Source organism: Hemitrygon akajei, chromosome 11, assembly GCF_048418815.1.
Source record: "Hemitrygon akajei chromosome 11, sHemAka1.3, whole genome shotgun sequence".
Taxonomy (NCBI): Eukaryota; Metazoa; Chordata; class Chondrichthyes; order Myliobatiformes; family Dasyatidae; genus Hemitrygon; species Hemitrygon akajei.
The window spans coordinates 31,570,081-31,583,326 of NC_133134.1; the positions used below are offsets into that span (position 1 = coordinate 31,570,081).

At 39.8% G+C, this 13,246-nt stretch overlaps 1 protein-coding gene across 2 annotated transcripts in view; it reads right to left on the reverse strand.

Moving 5' to 3' along the window:
- Positions 1-13,246, reverse strand: part of arhgdig (Rho GDP dissociation inhibitor (GDI) gamma) — a 105,576-nt gene that overhangs the window by 33,101 nt on the left and 59,229 nt on the right. For both annotated transcript variants that reach the window (XM_073060566.1, XM_073060565.1), the window contains exon 2: positions 6,375-6,551. In XM_073060566.1, the coding sequence (XP_072916667.1) occupies positions 6,375-6,546 (172 nt within the window). In that variant the 5' untranslated portion in view covers positions 6,547-6,551. The remainder of the gene's footprint in view (positions 1-6,374; positions 6,552-13,246) is intronic.

Consider the following 13,246-nt stretch of genomic DNA (forward strand, 5'->3'; position numbering starts at 1 on the left):
CCTGATTCTTCAATTACCCTGATAACCTATTCCAGGAACCTATCACTCTCTGCATTAAAAACCTGTCCCTCATCATCTTTAAACTCTCTCTTCACAACCTTAGAAATATGTCCTCTGGTGTTTGTCACTTCTGCACTGAGGAATAGATTCCTACTGTCTAATCTATCTATGCCTCCTATAATTTTAAATAATGCTGCCAGGTCTCCCCTTCGCCTCCATCATTCTGGGAAGAACACCACAATTTGGCCAACCTTTTCTTATAGCTCATCTGCTCTGATCCAGTCAGAATCCTGGTAAACCTCTTCTCCACCCTCTTCACAGCCTCCACATCCTTCCTTTAATGCGGCAACCAGAAGTGCATGCAATACTCCAAGTGTGAACTGAATGAAGTTTTATATAGCTGCAACATCACTTCTTTATTCTTATACTCAACACCCCTGCAAATGAGGTTAAGCATGCCACATGCCTCCTTTACCCCTTATCCACTTGTGTAGCAACTTTCAGGGAAATATGTACCTGGAGCCCAAGATCCGTCTGTACCTCAAAGCTATTTGAGTATACCAGTAACTGTATACTTTTTCCTTTCATTTGACTTTCCAAAGTGCAGCACCTAACACTGGGCTGGATTAGATTCCATCTGCCACTTCTTTGTCCATATCTATAACTGACTTATATCCCACTATATTCTTTGGTAGTCCTTTACACTGTCCACAACTCCACCAATCCTGGTGTCATCTGCAAATTTTCTAATCTATCCATCTACACCTTCATCCTAATCATTGATACATACCACAGCAATAAAGATCCCAGCACTGATCCATGTGATGGGTTACATTGTCAACATTTGTATTTGGAGTGAACCTAGACCTCCGATATATCAAAAGTAAAAAATATCAGTGAGTACACATTGGAAGCTAGAGTAATGAGTTAATTTGGCTTCCATTGAAAATGGGTTTAATTAGGAATTTTAAGTAGATTTGTTCAATCACTCCTTACAGACGAAATTGGTATCAGATCATTAAATCTCAAATTGCATTTTCACATTCTTTTCTAAATAAAAATGAATGATTCCTCTATAATCAGCACAATACCAAGTTTTCAAAACAATTTTCATGGGTCTGGTAACCATCCACTTGTGAAATATCTTAATTGTTTTGTTTTATACTGTGATCATCAAATTCAATGGCCATTATTTAGATTGCAGAATGTAAAGCATAACTTTTGTATCCTCCACTTATTTCTGGATCTTTCTCAATATGCTTCCTCACAACCATATCTCACAGACTAAAACATCAAAAAATCAGTTCCTCCACTGGTAAATGTTTACATGGAAATTTTGCAGCAAACAGGCATGACAAATAAGATAGATTCCAAAAATTACTTTACTTGTTCTCAACTGGCAGATAAACTCTTGAATATTAAGGACAATAGTGGAAACACAAGCAGATAAATACAAATTGTAACTAGGATTTCTGTTATCAAAGGTATTGTTAAGAGTCTAGTTTTAATTGTTTCATAGAACCTTTGGTCCAGGTAAGCCTCTTATTGGTATGAAGTCATTTTTATGAAATACTTACCAGTATTTTACCAATGGACAAGCAGCTGCTGTAAATTACAAATTTCTAGAATCTACACCGACATAAGAAACAACTGGCACATCAAAACATCAGAACAAACAGGTAGTCACGATATAGCCTGATTTTTCAGATCACATTACTGTGACTTAATTATCAATTTAACAAATCTTACAAAGCTCCTGTTCCAGACATTGATTGAATGTTGTTTTCTTTTTGTCACCTTACCTCAAGACTAAAGTGAAAAGGTTCAGGTTACAGAAATACACCTGTACAGAATTCACAAATCACTACCCAAAAATGAGAAACAGATTAAAATTCACTCTTACAGAAATTATGTGAAAATAGTAAATAAATGAACAAATAATTTCCTTTTTTTTAAAACTTCACGTTTATTGAAGCTTGCACAGATCATGCAACTTCAGCTTATGGAAATTCACAACACTATTCCTGTGGATAGTCAGAGGCTTTTCCCCAGGGCTGAAATGGCTAACACAAGAGGGCACAGTTTTAAAGTACATGGAAATAGGTACAGAGGAGATGTCAGGGGTGAGTTTTTTTAAACAGAGAGTGGTGAGTGCATGGAATGGACTGCCAGCGACGGTGCTGGAGGCAGATACAATAGGGTCTTTTAAGAGACTCCTGGATTGATGCATGGAGCTTAGAAAAATAGAGGGCTATGGGTAACCTTAGGTAATTTCTAAGTAAGTACATGTTTGGCATAGCATTGTGAGTTGAAGGGCCTGTATTATACTGTAGGTTTTCTATGTTTCTAACACAGATCCTTTTCTAGGAATCGAATCCCACCACAACAGGGGTCTCCTGTAATCACTTATTCATGTATTTGGGCTACTTGGTTGTTCAGATTCTCCAAGAGTCAGTTGACAGTGGATGATTTATCTCCATCTTCTACCCTCCAAATAGCTGATCATTGTGTTTCAATCCTCAGCTGCCTAACTCCATTTTGGGTCTATTTTTTTACTGTATATGATCAGTTGCTGATAGGTGGGTATTTCCCACGCTGTCCCCAGTGATTGCTCACTGAGCCACTAACAGGCGTCATCACATCTCCCACTGTCGTGAAATTTGTTAGCTTTGCGGCAGCAGTACAATCCAAACATGATAAATATAGAAAAAACACTGAATTAAAGGAAGTATGTATGTGCATTAAACAGTTAAATTAAAATAAGTAGTGCAAAAACAGAAATTTATAAAAAGGTCATGAGGTAGTGTTCATGGGTTCAATGTCCTTTTAGAAATTGGATGGCAGAGGGTGAAAAGCTGTTCCTGAATCACTGAGTGTGTGTCTTTAGGCTTCTGTACATCCTTCTTGATAGTAACAACAAGAAGAGGACATGTTCTGGGTGGTGGGGCTCCTTAATGATGGACATCGCCTTTCTGAAGCACCGCTCCTTGAAGATGTCTTGGATACCATGGAAGCTAGTACCCATGATGGAGCTGACTAATTTTACAACTTTCTGCAGCTTACTTTGATCCTGTGCTATACCTGCCCTGCACTCCCCCCCCCACCCCCCCCCCCCCACCCATACCAGTTGGTGATGCAGCCTGTCAGAATGCTCTCCACGGTACATCTGTAGAAGTTTTTGAGTGTTTCAGGTGACCTACCAAATCTTCCCAAACTCCTAATGGAATATAGCTGCCATCTTGCCTCCTTTATAGCTGCATCAATATGCTAGGACCAGGTTAAATCCTCAGAGATATTGACACCCAAGCACTCAAAATTGCTCTCTTTCTCTCCACTTCTGATCCCTCTATGAAGATTGGTTTGTGTTCCCTCATCTTATCCTTTCTGAAGTCCACAATCAGCTTTTTCGTCTTACTAACATTGCGTGCAAAGTTGTTGTTACACCACTCAACTAGCCTCTCATCAACTTGATCATGAAAGAAATTAACAGCAACTTGCAGTTTTATGTTACAGTTAATACAGTAAAACATAAGATGCATCAGAGGATCTGACAAAGGTAACAAGAATGGTTCAGAGGTACATGTTAACTGAGAGCAGAAATTCAGAGCTTTTTAAGAAGAGAAATTGTCCTGCATCACACTGCATCTAGGTCACTGTTTCACAGCTGAAGGATAAGCAAACTCCAAATGGATCTCAAGAATCATTCTCAAGTCCATAAAATAGTAATAGTTTCAATTGAAAGAACTCTATATCATCAGAGATTTAATCATCCCAGAACTTGCCCTGGAACTGTAGCAGTGGATTTCAGGTTTTGAAGCATTTTCTATCAAAGTTGCAATGCTTGATCACTCACACTCATTCTCATTACTGCGAGTAGCTGGGAAGAGCTCAACTGGGGGCATGTGCAGCTGTCTATTCTTCTTTGTTTAAATCAGCAGGGATCGTGACCAATCATTCCCATCTCCCCATCGCAGTCCAAAACTTAAAACTGTCCTCGATATCCCAGCCGACCCTCCCCATAGGTCAGCAGATATGACTGACTCTATGCAAGGAAGAAGTAACAGCACAACAAATATTCAACTGCAAAATAAATCGGAATTTAGGATGAAGGTAGTATTTGGGAAGGATATTTTTCTTGTTTGGTGGTGTAAGATTGAATCAATAATGTAGCTCACTTTGTCACTGAAGATTTTTGTCTTTGCAAATTCAGTTCAGTTCATAGCCCAGCATTAAAATATAGCTTACCTGGTTACTCTCCATCTTCTGATTCAAGCCTCACAACACTTCTATATGCTACTTGCATAATAAGGCATTTGCACTTGGAAAGAAATTAAGACTTACACCATAAGATGTAGGAGCAGAATTAGGCCACTCAGCCCATCGAGTCTGCTCCACCATTCCATCATGGCTGATTTATTACCCCTCTCAAGCCCATTCTCCTCCCTGTAAACTTTAATTCCCAGACTAATCAGGAACCTATCAACCTCCACTTTAAATATACTCAATGACTTGGCTTCCACAGCTGTCCATGGCAACGAATTCCACAGATTCAACACCCTCTGGCTAAAGAAAACCCTCCTTACCTTTGTTCTAAATGTACATACCTCTATTCTGTGGCTGTGGCTCTGATCCTAGACTCATCCACTACAGTAAACATCTTCTCCACATACACTCTATATAGGACTTGCAATATTCTATAGGTTTCAATGAGATCCCTCCTCATTCTTCTAAACTCCAGAAACAATTGGCTTAAAGCCATCAAACGCTTCTCATACATTAACACTTTCATTCCCAGAATCATCCTCGTGAGCCTGCTCTGGAGCCTCTCCAATGCCAGCACATCCTTTCTGAGTTAAGGGCTTAAAATACCTCACAATACCTCAAGTGTGGTCTAACCAATGCCTTATAATGCCTCAGCATTACATCCTAGTTCTTATATTCCAGTCCTCTCGAAGTGGATGTTGAGTGATTTCTACAATGAATACAGACGCACAATATTTACTCAGTCATTCTGCCATTTTGTTGTCCCCCATTATTACCTCTCCAGCATCATTTTCCAGCAGTCCAATATCCACTCTCACCTCTCTTTTACTCTTTATGTATCTGAAAAATCCTTGGTATCTGCTTTGATATTATTGGCTATCTTACCTTCATCCTTCATCTTTTCTTTCTTTATGGTTTTTTAGTTCCCTTCTGTTAGTTTTTAAAAGCTTCTCAATCCACTTTCCCACTAATCTTTACTATAATATATGCCCCCTCTTTATCTTTTATTTTGTTTTTGACTTCCCTTTTCAAACATAGTTCTCTCACCTTCCCTTTAAAATACTTCTTTATCTTTGGGATGTATCTATCCTGCGCCTTCCAAATTCCCCCAGAAACTCCAGCCATTGCTATTCTGCAGTTATCCCTGGTAGTATCCCCTTTCAAACAACTTTGACCAGCTCCTCTCTCATTCTTCTGTAATTCCCTTAACTCCACTGTAATACTGATACATCTGATTTTATCTTCTCCCTCGCAAACTGTAGAGTGAATTCTATCATATTATGATCACTGCCTCCTAAGAGTTCCTTTATCTTAAGCTCCCTAATCAAATCTGGTTCATATTAACACCCAATCCAGAACTGTTTTTTTCCTTATGGGCTCAACCACAAGCTGCTCTAAAAAGCCATCTCACTGGCAGTCTACATATTCCCTCTAGTGGGATCCTGCATCAATCTGATTTTTCAAATCTACCTGCATATTGAAATCTCCATGACTGTTGTAACATTCCACTTTTTACACGCCTTTGCTCTCTCCAGTTGTAATTTATATCCCATATCCAAGCTACTACTTGGAGGCCTCTATATAACTCCCATCAGGGTGGTTTTACCCTTGCAGTTTTTAACTCTGCCCACAATGATTTTACATCTTCTGATCCTATGCCACCTCTTTCCATTGAACTCAAATATTGATTTCATATTTTACAAATAAAGCTACCCTCTGCCTACCTGCGTGTCCTTTCAATACAATCGTCATTCAGTTGCGACTCAGTGATGCCCATAATGTCATGCCTGCCAACCTCTAACCATTCTACAAGTTCATCTGTCTTATTCCGTATACAGCGTGCATTCAAATATGAACCTTAAGTCATGTATTCATCATCCTTTTATGATTCTGCCCCATGTTACATTTCAACTCATCCCACTGATGGCAATTTTGCCCTATCATCTGCCTGTCCTCAGAGCCTCACTACACACTACATTGACTTATATACAAGCTGCACCATCCTCAACCCTATCACCTTGGTTATAAAGGAAACATTCCTTTCACATAATTCAGACGCAGCAAGTTGGGGAAGCATTCCTTCAGTTTTTCACTATTAATGAAATACTAACCTACATTCTTAGGAGAGAAGCCAAGAAGTGCCTGTTTGTATTTGTTCAAACTCTCATCATTACAGTCCATCTCCTGAATTTCTTTAAGCGTCTTCTGTGCTGGTGCTTTGTAGTTTGTATCAACCAAGGCATTCTCTTCAACGGGATATATTTCTGGATCCTTGTCTGCCATAATATCTGAGAAAGAAGAAGGTTCACAGGTTTATTCTATTAGACAAAATATTGTGCAAATTATCTGGTATAGAGAGATTCTGCATAATATTATGTGAATATAAATTACCAAAACTTTGAATATTATCATTTAAATTGTGTGCAGTGAGTGGAGAGCAATTTAATTCCTTTGGACAATCATGATATACAAATTGAAAACTGTATCAGTTTAAAATTGAAAATATTGAGCATGACACAACACAGTGGAAACTTGCACAGGAGCAATTACAATTATCCCTGTTCCTGGCATAACAAAATTCAAAATGTCTGTCCTGAGGTCTAATACCTCATCGCCTTTACTGTCCTAGCTCTGTTAGAAATGAATCCGGTGGAGACTAAAATATGTTCCACTGAATGCCTTGCAGCCCCATTATTGCCCCTGCCCTGTTTGGTGAGAGTACAATGACATGGTGTTTGAGTGGACATGGCTTGGGAGGTGTTGACATTAAAAACATATATAGGGGTCATAACAACACCTATAAATCACTAATTGGAGTGTGCGCTGATGCCTGACAGCAAGACCAGGCTACAAGATGCACTTCTCAATAGAATCGCAAGTGTGGATTTGGATACAGGGATCTAGGAATAAGATCCATAACTCCCTGAAAATGTCATCACAGGTACATAGGGTCGTAAAGAGAGCTTTTGGCTCTCCGGCCTTAATAAGTATTAACTATGGGAGTTGTGATGTTATGTTGAAGTTGTATAAGACTTTGAATGAGAACTAATTTTGAGTATTGTGTGCAGTTCAGGTAACCTACCTACAGAAAGATATCAATAAGATTGAAAGAGTCCAGAGAACATTTACAAGGATGTCGATGGGATTTGAGGTCCTGAGTTACAGGGAAAGGTTGAACAGGTCAGGACCTATTCCTTGGAGCATAAAAGAATGAGGGGTGATTTGACAGAGGTATACAAAATTATGCGGGGTATAGGTAAGGTGAATACAAGCAGGCTTTTTCCACTGAGGTTGGTGTTACTACAACTAGACATCATGGGTTAAGGGTGAAAGGTGAAATGTTTAAGGGGAACATGAGGAAGAACTTCTTCACTCAAAGGTACTGAGAGTGTGAACCAAGCCTCCAGTGGAAGTGAATTCAGATTGATTTTAGCACGTAAGAGAAATTTGGATAATTACATGGATGGGAGGGGTATGGAGGGCTATGATCCGGGTGCAGGTCAATGGGACTAGGCAGAATAATGGTTCAGCACAGACTAGATGGGCTGAAGGGCCTGTTTCTGGGCTGAGACTATCACTCTATATAGCAACCTTTGTTTCCTCCATTAGTCCAATGTAACCAGATACTTGTAATCAACTAAGTGTAGCTTGGCAGCAATAAAGTTAAAAATTAAAATTAATTAAAATCAGACTTGTTAGATCAAATTGTTGGGAAAGAACAATATTTCACTCTATTTGTATTTTTAAAACAATGAATTGATGAGCAGGATGTTGAGAAAGTCAATTTATGGATTATGTTACCTGAGGAAAATTTTCATGAAAAACATGAAATACATACCAATTAGCAGAAGTCTTCTCTGCTCAAGAAACAAATTGCTGGAGGAACTCAACAGGTCAGGCAGCATCTTTGCAGGTCAAGGAATGGAAGGTCTCACCTCCTTGGCCCCACAGAAGCTGCTTGACCTGCTGAGTTCCTCTAGCAATTTGTTTTTGCTCTCTGTGTGCTCTGTCATACTGATGTGATCCTACAAGTATCTGTTTTGACAAGTTAAAGTGATACTTAAGTTGACAAAAATTTTGCTGGTCTCCCTCTAGAGGGACAGGTTATCTTGTTACGGGAAAAAAATCTTTAAAATGTATTAATGATACCTTTCCAGTTATATAAAGGAAAGTTATATAAATTCTGAAGGGGAAAGCTTGCCTGACAAATCTGTTAGAATTCTTTGAGGAAATAACAGGCAGAATAGATAAAGGAGAGTCAGTGAATTTGGATTTGCAGAAGGCTTTTGACAACGTGCCGCACATGAAGCTGCTTAACAACGTAAGAGCCCATGGTATTATAAGAGAGATATTACTATGGATAGAAGATTATCTGATTGGCAGGAGGCAAGAAGTTGGAATAAATGGGGCCTATTCTGCTTGGATGTTGGTGACAAGTGATGTTTCTCAGGGGTTGGTATTGGAACCTCTTCTTGTCATGTTATATGTCAATGATTTGGATGATGGAATTGATTGCTTTGTGGCCACGTTTGTGGACAATACAAAGATAGGTGGAAGAGCAGGTGGCGCTGAGGAAGCAGGGAGTCTGCAGAAGGACTTGGACACATTGAGAGAAAGGGCAAAGAAGTCCAGATGGAATATAGCATTTGGCCATGCACTTTGGTAGAGGAATAAAGGCATAGATTATTTTCTAAACAAGGAACAAATCCAACAATCAAAGCTGCAAAGAGATCAAAGCTGCAAAGAGACTGGGGAGTCCTTGTGCGGGATTCCTTGAAGGTTTAAGTTGTAGGTTGAGTCAGTGGTATGGAAGGCAAATGCAACTTTAGCATTCATTTCACAAGGACTAGAATATAAGAGCAAGGATGTTAACAAGTTTTGGGCTCCGTATCTAAGAAAAGATGTGCTGGCATTGAGAGGGTCCAGAGGAGGTTCACGTGAATAATTCTGGGAATGAAATGGTTAACACAGCAGGAGCATTCGATGTCTCTGCCCCTGTACTCACTGGAGTTTATTAGAATAAGGGTTATCTCATTGAAGCCTATGGAATATTGAAAGGCTCAGATAGAGTGTATGTGGAGAGGAAGTTTCCTACAGTGGGTGCATCTAGGACCAAAGGCCACAACCTCAGAATAAAGGAACATCCATCTAGATAAGAGTTAAGAAAGAATTTCTTTAGACAAAGGATGGTAAATCTGTGGAATTCATTGCTATGGATAACCGTGGAAAACAAGTCATTTAGTATAGTTAAAGCAGAGGTTGAAAGGTTCTTGGTTCGTCAGGGAGTCAAAGGTTACAAGAAGAAGGCAGGAGTGTGGGGATGAGAGGATTGATCAGCCATGATGGAATTGTGGAGAGGTCTTAACGGGCCAAGTGGCCTAATTCTGCTCCTATGTCTTATGGTCTATGGTCTTAAATCCTTTTAAAGCCTCAGTGTATACAATGTGTCAAATATACATTCACTTACTGGTTATTTTCTGCTAATTATGCAGGTAAACTATGCATTACATCTGTTCAGATAATAGGAACTCTCCCTTCCAGAAGTCACAAATCACTACACAAAACTGAGATATAGAATAATATTTGCTTTCTTTAAATTTATGTAAAATATAGAACAGATGAATTATTTCAAAATTTTATCATTTCAACGTGCTTTTCTTGAGTCAAATACTAATGGCAGTGCTTCAATTATGGAAAATGGCAATACAAACTTTTTATAGGTATTTATTTTAGGTATTTATTTCCACAATTCATATACACCCCCCCCCCCCTCAGAAAATTTATATCATTTGTGGCAAATTTTCATACAAAAATCTACCGTTCAATGTTTCTCACCCTCTGCATGCCCTCTTGGCTGAACAGAGGAACACTCTTAGTAATAGGCTAAGACAACCGCACTGCTCCAAAGAGCGCTATATGAGGTCATTCTTACCCTCGGCCATTAGGCTCTATAATGAGTCAACCTATAGCTGGGGAAGTGACAACTCCCTCCTGTTAGACTGTTTGTCGTAACTTAGTTTTTATTCTTTCTTACTTCTCTTCTAATATTTGTATATCTGTATATCTGTGCATTTGTAATGCTGCTGTGACACTGTAATTTCCTTTGGGATCGATAAAGTATCTACGTATATGTCCATCTAATAGGGATGGCTCAGAAATTGCAGGTCACTTGCTAGGAGACAGAAAGTAGCCAAGAACACATGGTTCACACCCTTTTACAACAGCACTGCACCTGAGCAACACAGATGTAGTGATAGCAGAGATCATGCCCTAGGGACGCTAAAGGAGACAGCTAGGCACTAACAGAGACAGATCTAAGCCCTACTTGCAACATGGCACAGAGGCTGTAAACTGCACAATGTCACATGACAGAGAGGCTGGAATGTGGAGAGTATATGGCTGGAAATCCTCATGAAATATCAACACTTTACACCCATATACTACAAAGGATCAACTAAGCAATTAGCCATTGCTGTGTCCTGGTCAGGCATTGAAAGAAAGGTGGTTATGTGATTTGAACAACATAAAGGCCATTTATTGATTAAATAATGCATTTATTTTCATGGTTTTACTAATGAAAACTTCTGCAATGCTTTACACTGAAATATTCGCAGCAACGTATAGCATGCAATTCTTAAAGAGATACATTCTCAATACTACATAAGTCACATGCACGACAAAAATATCGTAATCTCACACCGAGTCCATTAACTGCCCCTCAACTTGAAGAGGGGCAGCAAGCATTTCCCTGGGAGTCAAGAGGAGGGGCTGGAGTCAACTCCGGTGCAAACACTAACTGACCCAAACGCCAAGAGCAGACTGTCACTGGTTTGCAGGTAAGTGGCAGACATAATGAGGCAGGAATTAAATGCAGGAGCAGAATCGGGTTTATTATCAATGTCTCGTAGAATGTGAAATGTGTTGTTTTGCGGCAGCCTCAGGATTTGAAATAGAAAATGGGCAAAGGAGATCAGAGTTTTGTGATCTTCAAGGAAGACTGAAGCTGGGAGTCAGATCATATAATATCCATCCTAGATGAGGTGGGAGGAGGGACTGAAGGGGATGAATAAGGAAACAGTGGGGAGAGTGCTTTAGGATTTTCTCCGCTAACATTCTGCAAGATTGATTTCTTTGTATAAGGCATTAGGTCTCTTCTCTTTTTTAACCACAAATACAGGTTGTCCTTACAAATACTGTGGTGCCTGTCCGCCAGGTTGCAAATTTAAGCACGTGTATACCTAAAATGCACACAGCATGGTACAATTTCTCGACCCTTATCACATTCTTCACTAATTCCATCTTTCTGCACTAACCAATATTTATCCACTCAATCAACTTCATTGTCAATGATTTTCTGACACTGAAGACTCAGAAGCTGCTATTAAAACAAAGAAAAAAAAATCAAATGTGATAGAGGCAATTAACTTAATAGCAACTATTAAGCATTCATTTTCACGTGTACTTTTCTTTAAAGTGTTTCATAAGTCTAATTATGATATCGCCTGTATTAAACTCAACAACCTTTCTTAAAGATTACTGCTCCTCAAGTGAGAAATCTTGAGGTATGCCCAGCCAGTGGAAGAGATGGCTCTGTTGCCAGGTTTGCAGATAATACGAAGATTAGTGGAGGGGCAGATAGTGTTGAAGAAACAGGTAAGATGCAGATGGACTTAGACAGATTAGCTGAATGGGCAAGAAAGTGGCAAATGAAATACAATGTTGGAAAATGCATGGCCATGCACTTTGGTGGTAGAAATAAATGTGTGCACTATTTTCTAAATGGGGAGAAATTCCAGGAATCTGAGATGCAGAGGGACTTGGGAGTCCATGTGCAGATCACCCTGAAGGTTAACTTGCAGATTGAATCGGTGGTGAGGAAGGCAAATGCCATGTTAGCATTCATTTCAAGAGGTCTAGAATACAAGAGCAAGGATGTGATGCTGAGGCTTTATAAGGCACTGATGAAATGAGTATTGTGAACAGTTTTGGGCACCTCATTTTAGAGAAGATGTGCTGGCATTGGAGAGGTTTCAGAGGAGATTCACAAGGATGATTCCAGGAATTAAAGGGTTACCATATGAGGAACATATGATGGCTCTGGATCTGTACTCGCTGGAATTCAGAAGGATGAGGGGGATCTCATTGAAACCCTTCAAATGTTGAAAGGCCTAGACAGAGTAGATGTGGACAGGATGTTTCCCATGGTGGGAGAGTCTAGTACAAGAGGGCACAGCCTCAGAATAGAGGATTTCCCTTTCAAAACAGAGATGCAGAGAAATTTCTTTAGCCGAAGGGTGATGAATTTGTGGAATTTGCTGCCATGTTCAGCTGGCCAGGTCATTGGGTGTATTTAAGGCAGAGATTGATAGGTTCTTGATTGGACATGGCATCAAAGGTTACGAGGAGAAGGCCATGAACTGAGGTTGAGGAGGAGATGGAAAAAAGGATCAGTCATGATTGAATGGTGGAGCACACTCAATGGGCCAAATGGCCTAATTCTGCTCCTATGTCTTATGGTGTTATGGACATCATGAGAAATGTCAACACAAAATGGTCCCACCATTCCACAGCCACTCCTACAGTATTAAAACTTCCACTAACATCTTCCAACTTTGTGTAAGCTTGGCGGACACAATCCTTGTCCACACCTCATCTATAAACCACACCTCTGCTCTTAAAACTTCTCCTCCCAGAAAGGACAAGGGCAGAATTCACCAGATCCTGACATTCCAGTCTCCATATTCAATGGATCAGCCTTCACAGTTTCAACAAAATCCAACAAGATTCCACTGTCAGACACAAACTCTTCTCTTCCATAAGCTCCTCCTTATTCAGGTAGAAAGCCCATGTACACTTAAGCGATACTGATGATGATTGTCATGGTGCTGTCATCATGCCGTAGAGCCGAATCACACTTAAACCATGAGAGATGACAAGAGGCTGGTGTTCACCAGAACCACTGCTGCCCCTCATGGTTGGTGCC